At 40.2% G+C, this 18,567-nt stretch overlaps 1 protein-coding gene across 2 annotated transcripts in view; it reads left to right on the top strand.

Moving 5' to 3' along the window:
• TAOK3 (TAO kinase 3) overlaps positions 1-9,835 on the top strand; it is a 183,252-nt gene extending 173,417 nt beyond the window's left edge. For both annotated transcript variants that reach the window (XM_039226949.1, XM_039227027.1), the window contains exons 19-21: positions 1,120-1,332; positions 7,178-7,360; positions 8,419-9,835. In XM_039226949.1, the coding sequence (XP_039082880.1) occupies positions 1,120-1,332; positions 7,178-7,360; positions 8,419-8,580 (558 nt within the window). In that variant the 3' untranslated portion in view covers positions 8,581-9,835. The remainder of the gene's footprint in view (positions 1-1,119; positions 1,333-7,177; positions 7,361-8,418) is intronic.
• The last annotated feature ends 8,732 nt before the right edge of the window (positions 9,836-18,567 follow it).

Genomic DNA, 18,567 nt, shown 5'->3' with positions numbered 1-18,567 from the left:
CAGATTATCAGTAGGAACTACGCTGAGTGCTTCTATATTGAAAAAGACTAAAGCCTCGTCCAAGCCTAGTAGGAGAAAGTATGATCGAGTAGTGACATCTGCATGGGAATGAGGAGTGAATCTACATGTGCCAGACCCTGCGCTGGAGATCTGGAATTCCTTTGGCCCTCACTGCCTCTGGATAATTGTAGCTGACAGCTGATTCACAAGCTCTGTGGACTAAGCCATTGCCATATGTTAAGGGGGTTGCTGTCAGTGTCGACACAATACAAGGCCAACCTCCAACACACTGGCCATGCTCCTGCCTAGCCTGTCTAATCCTAACCTGTCTAATGAGTGATCTCTGTCTTCACAACTCCAAGCATTCGCGAAATGCACATGTGACCATGAAGCCACCTGAGGAACGCCTTCGGGACTTAAGTAACACGGCCCACCTCCTCCTTGCCATAGTGCATTCTTGATATTGCTACATGGAAGTGTAACTTCTTCATGGGGGAAGAAATCTAAAATCACTTTTTTCCTTTATACTTAGACTGAAATCCAGTGGAAATGGTTTATGATGTTAGGTATTATCCAGATGTTCTCCTCTGTTGACTTGTCAAGGAAACACAGAGCAGTGACAGCCAGCTTGTACATGGCCATCCCCTTTCTCACCTGGAAACGAGTTGGGTTGGGTTGGGTTGGGTTGGGTTGGGGGAGGTGGGGAGATGACCAAAAATAATGGGGGGGGGGGAACAGCCAACAATAGAAGACACTGAAGATTTTGGCTAGGAAGCCATTAAAATAATGAGCAGACTTTTTTTAACAGACTAAGCTTCATCATTAGTTCAGCAATTGTACAATCTGCTTAGAGTTGTTATCTCCTTGGAGTAATTCATTTTTGTAAATCCATTCGTAAATTCAAAATTACTTCTATGTATTTAATATAAGGCTAAAGGTACTGGTAGTTAACTCTTGTCTGTGTCCTAGCTATTATTTTCATCATTGCTGACTAGCAGAATGAGTCCCTGCACCAAAAGACAATGGGTCCCAGCACCTGTATTGTACTGTTAAAATGGAAAGTTTTCTATATTTACTAATGTGTCTTTATTTTCCTTTTGTTGTTTTCCTTCTGTACAGGCCATGGAAATGCAAATTAAAAAACAGTTTCAGGACACTTGCAAAGTACAGACCAAACAGTATAAAGCACTCAAGAATCACCAGTTGGAAGTTACTCCAAAGAATGAGCACAAAACAATCTTAAAGACACTGAAAGATGAGCAGACAAGAAAACTTGCCATTTTGGCAGAGCAGTATGAACAGAGTATAAATGAAATGATGGCCTCTCAAGCGGTAAGTGGTTAGGTTCCGTGCCACCCCTTCAAGAGCTTTGGGAATCAAGAAAATGCAAGATCCAGCCTTTTGTTCCCAAGACGATTCTTGCACAGATTTAGGATGTTGGTGTTTTCTCTGCCCAAAGAACTGAGGAAGTGACGACGCTGAATAAAGCCAAGCCAATGTGGATTCTTGCTGGAGTGTGTCTTATGAGATGGAACTCAAGGAATAACGTGCTAAATCAGACGCGTGGCACATAGGGACTCTGAGGGCAAGATGTGCTAGATACCGCATAGAGTATCATTTTTTCGTTCATCAAGGATTGCGCAACTAATGTCAGACACAAATGGATAAGACACACACACACAGACACTTTCATTCAACACTCTTTTACTGAGCGTCTTGTGTTCAGCGGCTCAGAGATAGAGTCAAAAGCTAGAGAAACAATTGGTTCTTGTCTTCACACTTTTTGTTAGTCAAGGAGGTCAGATAATTAAGCGATAATAAAAAAGCATAACAAGTGAGAGGATAAGTAAGAACAACCAACCTGGTCTAGGGAAACCTTCCCAGCAAGAGCCAAGAAGCTTGAAGGAATGTACTGAAGTAAACAGGCGCCACAGAGAGGGATCTTCATGGGCAAAGGCCCAAAAGATGGAAAGTGTGCATTTAGGGACTGAAAGAACTTTGGTTTGAGTCCAAGGTTCAAGGAGAATGGTGGGAGCCCAAAATGGAGAGATCGTAAAGGTCTTGGTAACCCAAGAATGGGAGCTTGTCTGTGATGCATTGAAGTTTTCCCAAGGAGAGGAGTCTTAAAGAGTAATAGTTTGTCAAACAGGCAGAAGAGGAAAAAGTTATTCCCAGCAGAGGAAACTAAATGCAAAGTTGCAAGGCCTGAAAAAGGACAGCACATTTGAGGAACAGGGAGTGGTTGGTATGGCAGGAGTATAAAGGCAAGCAGGTGGATAGTTGGGGATCAGACCCTCAAAAGTAAGGAGCTGGGACATCATTCTGTAAACAGTGGGAGCTGCTGAAGCCTGTTTTAAGAGGGGAAGTGACAGAATCAGATTTGTGGTCTAGAAACATACTGACAGTAAAGGTGGCAACTGTGGGTCTAAAGAGACTTATTAGGAAACTATTATAACCCAGGGAAAAAAATGTAATGAAAGCTCAGACCAAGAACATGCTCTTGGAGATGGTGAGGAGGCAGAAGGATTTGAGAAATATTTAGGAGTTAGAATAGATGAAGCTCGGTGACTAATTTGGGAAGTAGGTTTAATAATAGTGGAATAGGTCATCATTTTACCAAGATAGAAAAATAGAAGGAAGTGTGAGCTTGGATTATCGGGCAGATAATTGACCAAGTTGTGGACGTGTTACCTGAGCTAGATGGGTATCCAGGTAGAGAGATACAGAGATAGAAGTCTGTAGTTCAAGAGAGTGTTAGTACGTAAGACAAATAACTAGGCGTCCACATTCTGTTAGATGGGGAAGTTGTAGCTGTTGGGAATATCCTGTCCTTCTAGGGACAGGAGGTTTTTTTGGGGGGAGGAAGGGGACTAGGGACAGAGTTGTGGACACCACCATTTGAAAGCAGAACAGAAGCAGACCAAAGAAAGTGAACAATCATTGTGGGAGGGGAACTGGAGAGAGCATGTCATAGACCCCAGCACAGAAGCTTCTAGCTGATCATTTCACATGTGGCAGAGAGACCAGCCGGACCTAGTTAGTAGTGGATTTGCCCAGTGACTGCAACAGACAATCAGTGGAGGGGTGAGAGTGAAAGACATTATAGTGCGTGGAAGAAGTGATTATAAAGTGAGATAGAGACTTTATAATGAATGAGATTACTTTTCCCGGTTGCTCATCAGTGAAGGACAGGAGAAAGAACTCTAGCTAGAGGAAGAGACAGTTGAAAGAGGACTTCTGTTATTTGGGAAAGGCTTAAACGTGAGGTTAAAGGTAGGAGTCAGTGTATTCATTCATTCATTCATTCGTTCATCCATCCATCCAGTAAGTATCTACTGAGTGCCTTACCATGCCCCAGGCATCCTGGGGTGCTGCAGTAAATTAGATAATCATCAATCATGTCTTCTTGGAATTTATGGAGGAGTGAGGAAACAGGTTGAAAGAGTCCTCTCCGTGTAACGGCAGAGCAAGTGCCAACAATGTAACCAAGAGCATAGGCTGGTCTGGAGAGTCAGGAAAGGCCTCAGATCCACAATGAGTATTTAAGCTGAGATGTAGGGAGCACATTCTAGGCAAAAGGAACTGTATTTATAAAGATCGGGGAAATAGTGGCACTTCTGAAGAGCTTGGAGTCCATTGTGTTTGGAATATAGAGAAAGAGACAGAGACCAAATGAAAATAAGACTGGAGGGCTAAATGGGCCAGATCACATAGGTGCCTGTAAGGTTTCTTTCTTAAGGATTTTGCTCTGTATCCGAAAAGCAACGGGAGGCCATAGAAGAGCTTTACGGGGAAGTGGGAGGGACTGACATCAGATATGCATTTTTAAACAGTCACTCCAGTGACAGAGAATGGCCTGGGAGATGGTCAGATGGATCTCAGGAGATGGTGTATATATAGTTGCTGCTCTTACCTGGGCAGGAGCAAGTGGTGGCTAGACCAGAAGGGGGGCAGATGGGATGGAGAAAGTGATGAAATTTGAGAGGCAGCAAGCGGAAGTGAAAGCATTTAGTAACAGAGTGAACATGGAGCATGAAGGATTAAGGATGACTCCCAGTCTCCAGTTTGAACAAAACAATAGAAGGTGGTGCCACTTATCTATATGGTAAAAAAAAGGATGTAGAGCAGCTTGGGGAAGGGGGAAGGGAATGATGATTAGCTAATATTAGTCATGCTGAGCTTGAGGGCCTGGGCACCATCCAGGTGAAGATGTCCCTCGCAGACTGGATAAGCTATTCTGGGCCTCAGGAAAGAAGTCTGAAATAGAGGTGTAGAGGTGGGAGTCCTCCACATATAGATGGTAATGGCAGCCTTGGGAATAGACGGGATTCCTTAGGAAGAGAGGTTAGAGGAAGAAGCATGCCCATATTTAATGGCTGGAAAGGAGGAAGTAGCTGGAAAGGAGAATGAGGGAGGGAAGAATCAAGAGGCTGTGGTATCTCAGAAGACAAGAGAAAGATTTCCAGAGGGAAAAGGCAACTAATGGTATTAGATGCTGCTGGGAGTCAGATAAGATAAAGACCCGTTGCCTTATAAGTAAGAAGTAGGATGAAAATGAGGAGCACAGGGAGCAGTTCAGGGTTAGGAGAGGGGAGAGAGCATTGCTAGGGACGTAGGATTTTTGTCTTGTTCATCTTTCCGTCATCAGCCTCTGCAACAATTCCTGGTACACAACATGTGTTTAATGAATGCTTGTTATATAAGATGAATGGAATGGGATCAAGACTATAGGTTCATGGTTGCCCTTAAATAAAAGGAAGGAAATACCCTTCCTTCTGAGGCAGGGAGGAGATACAAGTAGGTATGATAAATGCCGCTGTCCTTTACTGACTCCTTACCTCGTGCCAGCCACTGTTTGGGGTATTTTTAAGTGTTACTTCATTCTTGTGAAACCTCTTTGACTTTTGAAGTAGTTACTGTTTTAACCCCAATTTACCTGCAAGGAAACAGAGGTTTATTGAAGTAAAGCCACTTGCTTAGGGCAAGAGTTGGCAAACTGTTTCTGTAGAGGAGCAGGCAGTAAATATTTTAAGCTTTGTGGACCACAGGGTCGCTGTCACAACTACTCAACTCTGCTGTTGTAGTGCAGAAGCAGCCGTGGTTGGTCCATAAATGAATGAGCACGTCTGTGTTCCAATAAACCTTATTGACAAATATAGGCAGCAAGTCAGATTTGGCCCCTGGGTTATGATGTGCCAACTCCTGGCTTCGGGGCTCACACAGTGGTAGTTAGCTGAGTGGTGATGAAGCTGGGATTTGACCCCATTTCAGGAGGAGTCCGTAAGCCTGGCCATACTGACATTATGAAGCTGCCATCACATCCTTTCATTCACATTAATCCACTTCAGGAAACAGACATGATATTTACCTACCATTCATTAAATGATTTTAATGGGTTTGATATGTGCAACTTTGGGGTGATGAATACCAGATACTGGAATATCCTCCCTGATTTCTCGACTGGCACTTTTACAGAGCAGAGCTGGTACAGAATAACATAGTTACGGGCATTAATAATAGAACGCCAGAAATAAGAGAAGATGGAAATGTTTCAGTGGTCTAAACTGCCCACAGGACGAGCCTCTCACCCACTGGGCCAGGGCTCTTAACAAAAATAAGTAAAAAAGAACAGACTTGCATTCCCTTTATTGGAGTGGAAACTCCCATATCAAGAGGGACTTGATCAATTTTATTGGGGGCCAGTAAACCCTTTGGCGTTTATCTGTAAGGCTGTTCCTGCTGCAGACTGTTGTATCTTGTGTCTCTTCTCCCTTCAATTGTCATTGGGAAAATAAGAGGTTTCCTTCTCAGTGGATTTTAGTGAACTCTGGGTAGGATTAATTACTAGAAAATACCTTGGAAATATGGTTATGTTACTTATTTTATGTTCATATGATATACTTCTCCACAGTACTAAAGAAGACACTGTGCAGATAACTTCCTAAAACTGTACTAATAACATACCAAAAGTTTCTTAATCAAGATATTGAAATACATTGTTAATTGTCAAAAATTGTACAGATTAGGGAAGGAAGCATGAAATGGAGACCAAGTGTCTTGGCAAAGTGGTACATGTGGATAAATTCAGGGTTGACAGAACTATGTAATTCAAGGATTCTAATGTCTTACTTCCCAGCTAAACTGAGGGCCTGATAAATTGAGACGAAACCAAGCCTGGGATAGGAGGATCATCAGCCTCGAAACGTAGTCCCACTAATGGCCCCAAACCTTCAGTTATGCTTATTGGAAGGTTGGCATTTGTGCTGGCCGACTTGGCCCATTCCCCCTACAGGCTCTAATACAAAGTTCAGGAATGAGAGGGAGCAAGGGGCCCTCTATCAGCCTGTTTTACAATCTGGACTTTGCTGCTTCAAACCCTAATGTGCTCCTTAAGATCATCAAGGCTATCTTCTGTGGGGAAGAGATTTTGTACCACTAGAGTTTTCCATTGGCTGGCCAGCAAGACTACTTGTATCACCAGCAATAAAGACCAACATCACTTTCTAGGATCATTACTGTGGGAAAGACCCCAAGCATAATGGAGATTCGACTCCTTTTTTTAGAGCTAAGGATATCTAAATGTATGGTGGTTTGAGATTTAAAGATACATAAATATGGAAATGGTCAAAACCAAAATAATGATAACAGCTACTATTTACTAAATACTTGGTGTGCATCTAGAACCATGCCTAGGATGTCATATGAATTCTTTCATTTAATGTTCATGTCAATCTTAGACAGTGGGAACCATTACTGATATTTTCTTGAAAAGAACAAAATGGGACTCGGAGAGATAGCTTCTCACGGTGACACACCCAAGTGAATCATGGAGCTAAATTTCAAGTTCAGGAGTCTGCATCCAAAACTCACTGGCTTCATCACTGGGGGCACATTGCCCTCCTGACTTCTGCTAGTGTGGTTTTAAGGAAACCAGTTTTTCTTAAGAAAAGAATGTTTTTGTTTTCTTAAGAAAGAATGTTTTAGGAATGTGTTTGTAGAACCTTTTGTAGCCCATGGGGCAGAACGCACTATTTCTGATTGCTAACTCTGAAGGTCCCCGGGACCGCTGGTGTTCCGAGGGGGTCTGTTCCACTCTGCACACAGAAGCATCTTCCAGCAAGCAGCAGGCCCTGTAAGGCAGGAATAAGTTACAGTTTGTGTCTTTTGTGCCCTGCAGTTGCGGCTCGATGAGGCGCAAGAAGCAGAGTGCCAGGCCTTGAGGCTACAGCTGCAGCAGGAGATGGAGCTGCTCAATGCCTACCAGAGCAAGATCAAGATGCAGACAGAGGCGCAGCACGAGCGCGAGCTCCAGAAGCTGGAGCAGAGGGTGTCTCTGCGCAGGGCACATCTTGAGCAGAAGGTACGAAAGCACTATTCTGGGGCCTGCACAGCTGGGTGGAGGACAGGCCATTGCCCAGGGAGCCGCCCTTCACGGAGCCCTGCCCGTGCACCTAAACTGGGCACTGTTCACTTATTATCTGCTGTTACATTCCTAGTACTCCTGAGAGGTAGGCCAAATCCCCATCCCACAGGCAGGATCCTAAGGCTCCAAACGCTTACGTTACTCGCAAAAATCTGACCCCACAGCCCAAGTAAGCTCCTTCTATTACCCTGCTAGGAAACGCTATACCTTTACAGCCAGAACAACATGGATTCCCAGGTCGTTGATATGACACATGTGAAAGGTGCACTGAGCTGATAGCATGGCCGCTAAATGGTATGAGGAAGCCAGAGGCGGATTTGGTTTTTTATTTTCAGCTGTTTCTAAACCAAAAGAAATCGCCGGCAGGGCTCTTTAAAAAAAAAAATTAAAATGAGAGGCTGATACTGCCACACATAATAAATGTTATCAGAAGTGAAATATTCACTGCTTTAAATATTGCTGAGGAACATGAAGCAGAAAAGATTTCATAAAGCATCTAAAAGCTGTTAAGCATTTATTTGCTTAACCAGTTATCTGTACCTTCTTCTGATACTTCCCGGAGACCAACGTAAGAGACTATTTTCACAGCTCCTGTTCTAGAACTAAATTGCTAATGACCCTGGGGGCATTTGGCTCTCTCTGGGAAAGCAGCACAATCTAATTGTGCCTGAGTGTCTTTTCGCTTCTCCTGAGCCGCCTCCTGCTGAGACAGGACACTGACCCAGATCAGCTAAGCTGCTTGGTTTGCTAGAATGGGAGTGCTAGCTAGCCCCAGGTGGGCCCCAAACATTGCTCTTCTTGTGAGCAAATTTTAAATATCACGGATTAGCTGCAAGACGTTTACCCCAGCTTCTTCCCTGCCTTCCCCAGTCTGGTTTGCGCCCTGTTCCTGTGTGTGTGCCTGTCACACGTGTGCACCTGTGTGGACGTGTGTGTTTGTGAGCACCCGCAGGGAGGTCCTTGCCACTCAGAACGGCTCCTTCTGCTTCTTTCAGATTGAAGAAGAGCTGGCTGCCCTTCAGAAGGAACGCAGTGAGAGAATAAAGTACCTATTGGAAAGGCAAGAGCGAGAGATTGAAACTTTTGACATGGAGAGCCTCAGAATGGGATTTGGGAATTTGGTTACATTAGATTTTCCTAAGGAGGACTATAGATGAGATTAAATTTTTTTGCCATTTACAAAAAAAAAAAGTAAAAAAAGAAAAAAAAAGAAAACAGAAAAAAATTCAGACCCTGCAAAACCACATTCCCCATTTTAACGGGCGTTACGCCCACTCTCTCTCTCTCTTACTCTTACTGACATCGTGTCGGACTAGTGCCTGTTTATTCTTACTCCATCAGGGGCCCCTTCCTCCCCCCGTGTCAACTTTCAGTGCTGGCCACAACCTGGCCATCTCTTCTTCTATTCATAGTACACGTCACAGTATTGATGTGATTCAAAATGTTGCAGTGAAAACTTTGGAGACAGTTTTAACAAAACAATAAACCACCACCAACAACGACAACAAAAAATAAAAAGTGGATGTATATTGCTTTAAGCAATCACTCGTTACCACCAATCTGTGAAAGTAAAGCAAAAAAAAAAAAAATAATAATAATAATAATAATAAATGCCAAGGGGGAGAGAGACACAATATCCGCAGCCTTACACCTTAACTAGCTGCTGCATTATTTTATTTTATTTTATTTTTTTGGTATTTATTCATCAGGAATAAAAAAAAAACAAAGTTTTATTAAAGATTGAAAATTTGATACATTTTACAGAAACTAATTGTGATGTACATATCAGTGGTGACATATTATTACTTTTTTGGGGACGGGGGGGGTGGGCGGGGTGAAGAGATCTTGTGATTTTTAAGAACCTGCTGGCAAGAGTTTAACTTGTCTTCAGCATATTCTGATTGTATCATAATCATTTTCTGCTGTTGCAGAGGATGTGAATACACTTAAGGAGCTCACAGAATCCCAGTAGCACAAATTGGGCTTTGGCAAATCGTGTATTTTGTGTATAGAAGGAATTTAAGGAGAGGTATTACTTATTTTCATATTGTATTTTAACTGTTTCTCTGATCAAATTTTTTTACTTCCTCCTCCGATTCCTCCCCACCTCCCTCCTTTTCCAATTCAGTATTTGGAGTTCAACACTGTCTCTCAATCAGATCATCTTGATCTTTTTCTTTATTTCCCTTCCCCTCCCCGAGTCCCATATCTTGGTCATAAATACTGCATTATTCACACTTTCAAACTGTGTATTTTCTTACAATAAAAAATGATGAAAAAAAAAAGGCTTTACTTCTTTTGCATGCACTTTAAAAAAAACAAAACGAAACGAAACATTTTTCAGGTTCCAAGGAAGAGCATGAATACTGTCAGAGCTTTTAATTATATTTGTAAATAAAAGTGTTCATCACATCGCCTTGCTGTGTTATTGTAGCAGGAAGTTTCCCTTCTAGGTTCACCGGTTCGTAATTCAGAGGGAGACCTGCCCTCCAGAAATCCTTCTCCGTAGCCCTGGTTGCTTCAAGAAGAGCCATCCAAGATTTTCAGGTAAAGCCGTGTCTTCCAAGTTCTTCTACAGGGATGAAGATAATGTTGCACTGCTTGCAGTGGTCAATAGCACCTTTTTGCCCTTTAGAAAAAGGCACATATGCAAGTGCATGCACACACACATACACACCAATGTGCCAGTCATACCTAGGTGCACACACTGCAAAGAAGTTGCACAGCCTTACAGAAAAGCTCTGTAAGAGATTATGACCAAATATGTGAAATGATCCCACTGTGATAGTGGGATTCTGCTTTCATTAGAATAATTTTATGTACATAACAGTGAGGTAGCAAAATATATAATCTTTAAAAAAAATTTTGTTATGTTTATTTTTGAGAGAGACAGAGACAGAGGCAGGGGAGAGGCAGAGAGAAAGAGACAGAATCTGAATCAGGCTTGAACCTACGGACCGTGAGATCATGACCTGAGCCAAAGTCAGACACTTAACCAACCAAGCCACTTAGGCACCCCTAAAGTATATAACTTCTAATATACAGTTTTGGGGTCCAGACATTTTCAGGAAGATCTCTTATTTTTATGGTTCTAAGTACTGGACATTGAAAATTTATCTTTAGCATGATGGACCTGAAGATCATTCTTGTTTCCTACAGAATGTTCAGTCATCATAGACAAATGTGACCAGTGATGTTCACTCTGATAGGCTAAAGCAGAGAGATAAACTCAAAAAATTATAAAATAATTATCAACAAAATAATTATCAACCATAAAACCTTTGGTATTTATCACCCAGCTAAGCAACTTAGTTCATTGAAGTTTCTATATTAGGTACCCCAGGAAATAACACTGGAAAGGGCTGGAAAGAATACTCATAATTGTCCGTGAAAAACAGATTGCATGCCTCTGCTTACTATTTGTTGGGACACCACATTAAGCATTTTACAGATGAGGAAGTAAGCTCATACCGGGGAAGTGGTGGCCGTGGAAGTAAGCTCATACCCGGGAAGTGGTGGCCGTGGAGTATGAATTGAGACCTGATTTCAGAACTCACATTCCTAAGCATAGGTCACACTGCTGCTCAGAAGAACATTAAATCATTAGTAAGACAGAAAAACTGCCCATGGTTTGTTTCCTTTCCCTTCGGAGTGGGGAACCAAAAAAAACCACGTCTAGCTGGCTTGCAAAAGGGCTTATTTCTGTGAGATTTTAAGTGCTGATCTTTTTAAGAGTTCCTCCTCCGCGAGTTTGTCTGTGAAGTGCCCCAGGGCAGGGTTACGAGAAAGAAGGAATGAGTCCCTGCTCCTAACACCTGGAATAGACTGAGTCTTCCGCCTCCTAGGTCCTGAATGGAGAGACCAGAACCAGAAGGGCGGCAAGAGAACAGGAACAAAGCGGCAACTAGGACAGCAGCAGAGAGCCTTCCAGCATATGCTAATCTCCCCTGGGAGAAAAAGAAGTATTGCAGGCTTGTCATATGTATTGGTAAGGGCTGCTTTTGCTTGACTTGTAACCATTCATTCAATGAGTGCCTCACAGGTCTGGTGCAATGCCACATGTTTAAGATGCATCAGTGTACTTTAAAAAGGTAAAGATCCTTGTCCTGGAGTTCACATTAGAGGTAGGAGGAAAATGATAGCACAATAATTATAATAAATAAATCACCTTATACAGTCATATGTGCTATAAAGGAAAACGGAAACGGTAAGGGGGTATCAGAAGTGCCAAGATCATACTTTTGCTCATCCGTTCAAGAAATAATTATTGAACATCTACTGTGTGCCTGGAGGATGTGGCAGTAAATAGGACGGATGGGGTCCCTACTCTGCTGGAGCTCATGGCTTAAATCTCTACTGAAACAAGTCAAGGGACTAGGTTCATCAACAGTGGCCTAAGACAAGCCATGACAATTCAAGTAGTACATTATCACCAGGCATTCAAAGGCACTGAAGCACTTACAGTCCTAGGAAATATCAGAGAACACCAGTGATGTCAAATTGAGTAAAAGAAAATTTTTTTTCTTGAATTTGCCCCCATCTATAATTATGTATCTGTTGAAAAAATATTCCAAGGTTGCCTGGGTGGCTCAGTCAGTTAAGGGTCTGACTCTTGATTTCAGTTCATGATCTCAGGGTGCATGTTGGAGCCATCCTTCGGGCTCTATGCTGACAGTGCAGTGCAGAGCCTGCTTGGGAGTCTTTCTTCTCTCTCTCTGCTCCTCCCCAGCACTCTCTCTCTCTCTCTCTCTCTCTCAAGAATAAATAAATAAATAAACCTCAAAAATCCTTGGAGTTAAAAAAAAAATGGGGCAAGTAGAAACATGCCCATATAAGAACTACATATCCCCCTTTGATTTTAATGTAGTCATGTATTTTGCCAAAGAAATAAGTTATAAAAAATATTTTTATTCTAGTTTGGCATAGTAGCATGCAAGTCTTTTCCACTGATTACAACTAAAAACTAAACCAAATGCAAAAGCAATTATCTGAGGACCCCGGTGGGGCAGGGAGGGAACGGTGGATTGTGGAAAAGCCACCTAGACAGAGGAATGAAGGTGAAATAAAATCATCCTCAGATGAAGAAAAATTAAGAGAATTTATTGTCAGCAGGACTCAGCTACACGAAATGTGAAAGGAAGTTCCTCATAGTGAAGGGAAATGATACTGGAAGGAAAAACCTGGATCTCTCGGAATGAAGGAAGAGCAACAAATGATAAATATCTAGATAAATCTAAGATTTTTCCCACTCTACATTCTTTTTTTTTTTTTACAAATAGTTTATTGTCAAATTAGTTTCCACATAACACTCAGTGCTCATCCCCATAAGTGTCCTCTTTCCCACTCTACATTCTTAAAAAGAATATATATATATATAATATATATAAAAAGAATAATTATATATATATATATAATTGAAAGCAAAAATTTTAACATTGTCTACAAAAGGTTTTGATGATTGTAAATGCAATTCATATGACAACTATCACAAAGATTGAGGTTTCAAGGACCCATATGGTTGCCATGCTCCTACATATTACGTGAAGCTTCTACTTGTTACAATGAAGAAGAATTTTGTGTTCTTATTCTAAGCAGACTATGAAAAATTTGTTATGTATATTGCAATTCCTAGAATAACTACCAAAATCAAAAAGAAAACCCAAAGAGGTGTAATTGCCAAAGTTCCAATAGATAAAATATTCAAATAATCCAAAAGGAGGCAGGAAAGGGAAAACAGATGTAAAAAGAGGAGCAAACAGAAAACAAGGTCAACCTAAATCCCACCATAGCAGTAAATTACATTAAATATTAAAAGTCTATGGGGTGCCTGGGTGGCTCAGTCGGTTAAGCAGCCATCTCTTGATCTTGGCTCAGGTCAGGATCTCACAGTTCATGAGTTTGAGCCCTCCATTGGGCTTTGCACTGATGGCATGGAGCCTGCTTGGGATTCTCTATGTCTCCCTCTCTCTGTCCTTTCCCTGCTTGTGCACTCGCTTTCTCTCAAAATAAACAATATATATGAACAGTCTCTACATAGTCCAGTTAAAATTGACAGAGTGAATTTTAAAAAGGACTATATGCTGCCTATAAGAGAAAAACTAAATATTAAAGACACAGATAAGTTGAAAGTAAATGAAGGGGCGCTGGAGTCTTGTTTTTTGGGAGATTTTTGATTACTGATTCGATTTCTTTACTGGTTATGGATCTGTTCAACTTTTCTATTCTTGTTTCAGTTTTGGTAGTTTAAATGTTTCTAGGAATTTATCCATTTCTTCCATATTCATTTTATTGGCATATAATTGCTAATAATATTTTATTATTCTTTGTATTTCTGCTATTTTGGTTGTGGTCTTTCCTCTTTGATTCTTGATTTTATTTATTTGGGTCCTTTCCTTTTTCTTTTTGATCAAACTGGCCAGGGGTTTATCAATTTTGTTAATTCTTTCAAAGAACCAGCTCCTGGTTTCATTGATCTGTTTTGTTATTGTTTGGTTTTGATAGTATTGAGTTCTGCTTGATACCTATCTTTCTGCTGGTTTTGGGGGTTTTTTGCTGTTCTTTTTCCAGCTCTTTAAGGTGTAAGTTTAGGTTGTGTATCTGAGACCTTTCTTCCTTTTTAGGAAGGCCTGGATTACTATATACTTCCCTATTTTTATCACTTTGCTGTGTCCCAGAGGCTTTGGGCTGTGGTGTTATCATTTTCATTGGCCTCCATGTACTTTTTAATTTCCCTTAAAAACTGAGAGCTTTCCCCCTAAGGTCAGGAACATGACAGGGATGTCCACTCTCGCCACTGTTATTAGCCTCAGTCTTAGCCTCAGCAGTCAGACAACACAAAGGAATAAAAGTCATCCAAATTGGCAAAGAAAAGTCAGACTTTCACTCTTTGCAGATGACATGATACTCTATATGGAAAACCCAAAAGATTCCATAAAAAACTGCTAGAACTGATCCATGAATTCAGCAAAGTTCCAGGATATAAAATCAATACACAGAAATCAGTTGCATTCCCATACACCAATAATGAAGCAACAAAGAGAGAAATCAAGGAATCAATCCCATTTAAAATTACACCAAAAACCGTAAAATACCTAGGAATAAACCTACCCAAAGAGGTGAAAAATATATACACTGAAAACTATAGAAAGCTTATGAAAGAAATTGAAGACCCAAAAGCAATGGAAAAAAATTCCATGCTCCTGGCTTGGAAGAACAAATATTGTTAAAATGTCAATACTACCCAAAGCAATCTACATATTCAGTGTAATCACTATCAAAATAACAGCAGCATTCTTCACAGAGCTAGAACAAACAATCTTAAAATTTGTATGGAACCAGAAAAAACCCCGAATAGCCAAAGCAATCCTTAAAAAAAAAAAAAAAAACAAAGCTGGAGGCATCACAATCCCAGACCTCAAGCTATATTACAAACCAGTAATCATCTGGACAGTATGGTACTGGCATAAAAACAGACACTCAGGGGCGCCTGGGTGGCTTAGTCGGTTAAGCGTCCGACTTTCGCTTAGGTCATGATCTCGCGGTTCGTGGGTTCGAGCCCCGCGTCGGGCTCTGTGCTGACTGCCAGCTCAGAGCCTGGAGCCTGTTTCAGTCTGTGACTCCCTCTCTCTCTGACCCTCCCCTGCTCACGCTGTCTCTCTCTCTCTCTCCTAGAAATAAATAAAAATGTTAAAAAAAAAAAATAACAGACACTCAGATCAATGGAACAGAACAGAAAACCCAGAAATGGACCCACAAACATTTGGCCAACTAATCTTTGACAAAGCAGGAGAGAATATTCAATGGAATAAAAACAGTCTGTTCAGCAAGTGGTGCTGGGGAAAGTGGACAGTGACATGCAGAAAAATGAACCTGGACCACTTTCTTACACCATATACAAAAACAAACTCAAAATGGATGAAAGACCTAAATGTAAGACAGGAGGCCATCAAAATCTTAGAGGAGAAAGCGGCCAAAAACCCTTTGACCTCAGTCACAGCAACTTCTTACTCAACACATCTCCAGAGGAAAGGGAAACAAAAGCAAAAATGAACTATGGGACCTCATCAAAATAAAAAGCTTTTGCACAGCAAAGGAAAAATTCAGCAAAACTAAAAGGCAACTGATGGAATGGGAGAAGATATTTCCAAATGGCATATCAGATAAAGGGTTAGTATCTAAAATCTATAAAGAACGTAGCAAACTCAACACCCAAAAAAACAATCCAGTGAAGAAATGGTTAAAAGACATGAATAGACACTTCTCCAAAGAAGATATCCAGATGGCTGACAGACACATGAAAAAATGCTCCACATCACTCATCATCAGGGAAACATAAAGCAAAACCACAATGAGATACCATCTCACACCAGTCGGAATGGCTAAAATTAACAACTCAGGGAACAACAGATGTTGGCGAGGATGCAGAGAAAGAGGATCTCTTTTGCACTGCTGGTGGAAATGCAAACTGGTGCAGCCACTCTGGAAAACAGTATGGATGTTCCTCAAAACATTAAAAATAGAACTACCCTATGACCCAGCAATTGCACTACTAGGTATTTATCCAAGGGATACAGGTGTGCTGTTTTGAAGGGGCACATGCACCCCAGTGTTTATAGCAATACTATCGACAATAGCCAAAGTATGGAAAGAGCCCAAATGTCCATCAATAGATGAATGGATAAAGAAGATGTGGTATACACACACACACACACACACAAGGGAGTATCACTCAGCAATCAAAAAGAATGAAATCTTGCCATTTTTAACTACACGGATGAAACTTGGTATTATGCCAAGCAAAATCAGTCAGAGAAAGACAAATATCATATGACTTCACTCATATAGGAATTTAAGATATAAAACAGATGAACATAAGGGAAGGGAAGCAAAAATAATATAAAAACAAGGAGGGGGACAAAACATAAGAGACTCTTAAATATAGAGGACAAACAGGGTTACTGGACGGGTTGTGGGAAGGGAATGGGCTAAATGGGTAAGGGGCATTAAGGAAGATACTTGCTGGGATGAGCACTTGGTGTTATACATTGGGGATGAATCACTGGAATCTACTCCTGAAATCATTGTTGCACTATATGCTAACTAACTTGGATATAAATTTAAAAATAAAAGAAAATAAATTTAAAAAATAAACATTAGGAACAAAAGTAAATGAATGGAGGAAGATGTGCCATGCAAATAGTAAGGTATAAGAAGGCTGGAGTACTATTTTAATACCAACTAAAATAGACCTCAAGACTAAGAGCATTATCAAAAATAAAAAGACATTCATAAAGAGCAAAGGAATAATTTATCAAGACAATATCACTTTAAATGTTCAAAAAATCAAATACAATTAAATATCTAGGAATAAAATATCTGGAAATTAACATACTTCTAAATAAGAGATAGGACAAAGTGAAATCACCTGAGAAAATAGAGAATAGTTTGAAGTGAATGACAAATCCAACATATCAAATTTTTGAGACACAGATAAAGCAGTCCTTAGAAACTTAAGTTTTAAATGCTTATATCAGAAGGGAAATCAACTTAAAGTTCCATCTTAAGAAACTAGAAAAAAGAACAAAGCAAACTCAAAATATATAGAAGAAAAGAAATAGTAAAGAGCATAAATCAATTAAACAGAAGATAAACAACAAAAGAACTATCCAAGCCAAAAGTTTATACTTTGAAAAGAGCAACCAAATTGACGAATTTCTGGCTGGACTTAACAAGAAAAAACAAAGTGCCCATATCAGGGGTGAATAGGGGAATTATCATCACAGATCCTACAGATATTAAAAGGATAATGAGAGAAAACTATGAATAACTTCATGGCAACAAATTTGACCACCTGAATGAATTACACTTGTTCCTTAAAAAAAAAACCAACTTAACCAAAACTGACACAAGTAGAAATAGAAACTTAATAGCCCTATATCTTTCAAATGTTTGAATTTGTCATAAGACGTTTCTCCAAGAAAAAACTCCAATTCCAGACAATTTCACTAGTGAATTCTATCAACATTCAAGGAAGAAGTAACACAAACCACACAATTTCTTTCAAGACATAAAGAAGGCAGGATCATCCAACTTGTTGTATGCATATGTAGTAGCAAAACCTGACAAAGAAGGAGAGAGGGACAGACAAAATGGGGGGAGGGGATAAAGAGGTAAGGTACAAACTTCCAGTTATAAGTAAGTCATGGAGATGAAAAGTACAGCATAGGAAATATAGTCAATATTATAATAATGTATGATGACAACAGTAACTACATACTTGTGATGAGCATGGAGTATTGTATAGAATTGTGGAATCACATACACCTAAAGTTAATATGACATTGTATATCAACTACAATAATAAAAATATCTGGAAAGACTTTACCAAAAAAAAAAGCAAATTATAAATGAATTTACCTTATAATATGGACGTAAAACCATTTAATAAAATATTAGCAGATCTAAATTAGCAATATTTTAAAAGATTGGAACTACAGGGCACTGGGGTGGGTTAGTAGGTTGAGATTCCGTCTCTTGGTTTCGGCTCAGGTCGTGATCTCATGGTTCATGGGTTTGGGCCCTCCACAGGGCTCTGCGCTGACAGCTGACAGCATGGAGCCTGCTTGGTATTCTCTCCCTGTCTCTCTGCCTCTCCCCCACTCACGTGCTCTCTCTTCTTCTCAAAAATAAACATTAAAAAAAAAGATTAGTAGTACACAATGAACAAGAAAGGTTTATCTCAGAAATACAAAGTTGATTTAACACCCGAAAATCAATGTAATCACTATATTAGCAGAATAAGCAAGAAACTCCTGAAATCATTTCAGTAGATGCAGAAAAAGTATTTGGCAAAATTTCTACACCCATTCATTAAAAAGTTAAAAACCAAAAACTCCCAGAAAATTAGGAATAGCAGGAAATATCCTCACACTGGTAAAGGGCATAAACAAAGAAATCTATGACTAATCACATACTAAATAGTGAAAGACTGATAAAACCAAGGCAAAAACATCCACTTGCACCACTTCTATTTATCATTATTCTGGATGTCCTTCCCATTGAATAAGGCAAGAAAAAGACAAGGGTAGAAAATAAGTAAAATCATCCCTGTTTGCAGATGATGTGATTGTTTACAAAGAAAATCC

Source organism: Hyaena hyaena, unplaced genomic scaffold, assembly GCF_003009895.1.
Source record: "Hyaena hyaena isolate Hyena2069 unplaced genomic scaffold, ASM300989v1 scaffold_0, whole genome shotgun sequence".
NCBI lineage: Eukaryota > Metazoa > Chordata > Mammalia > Carnivora > Hyaenidae > Hyaena > Hyaena hyaena.
This window is presented reverse-complemented; position numbering and strand designations above follow the sequence as displayed.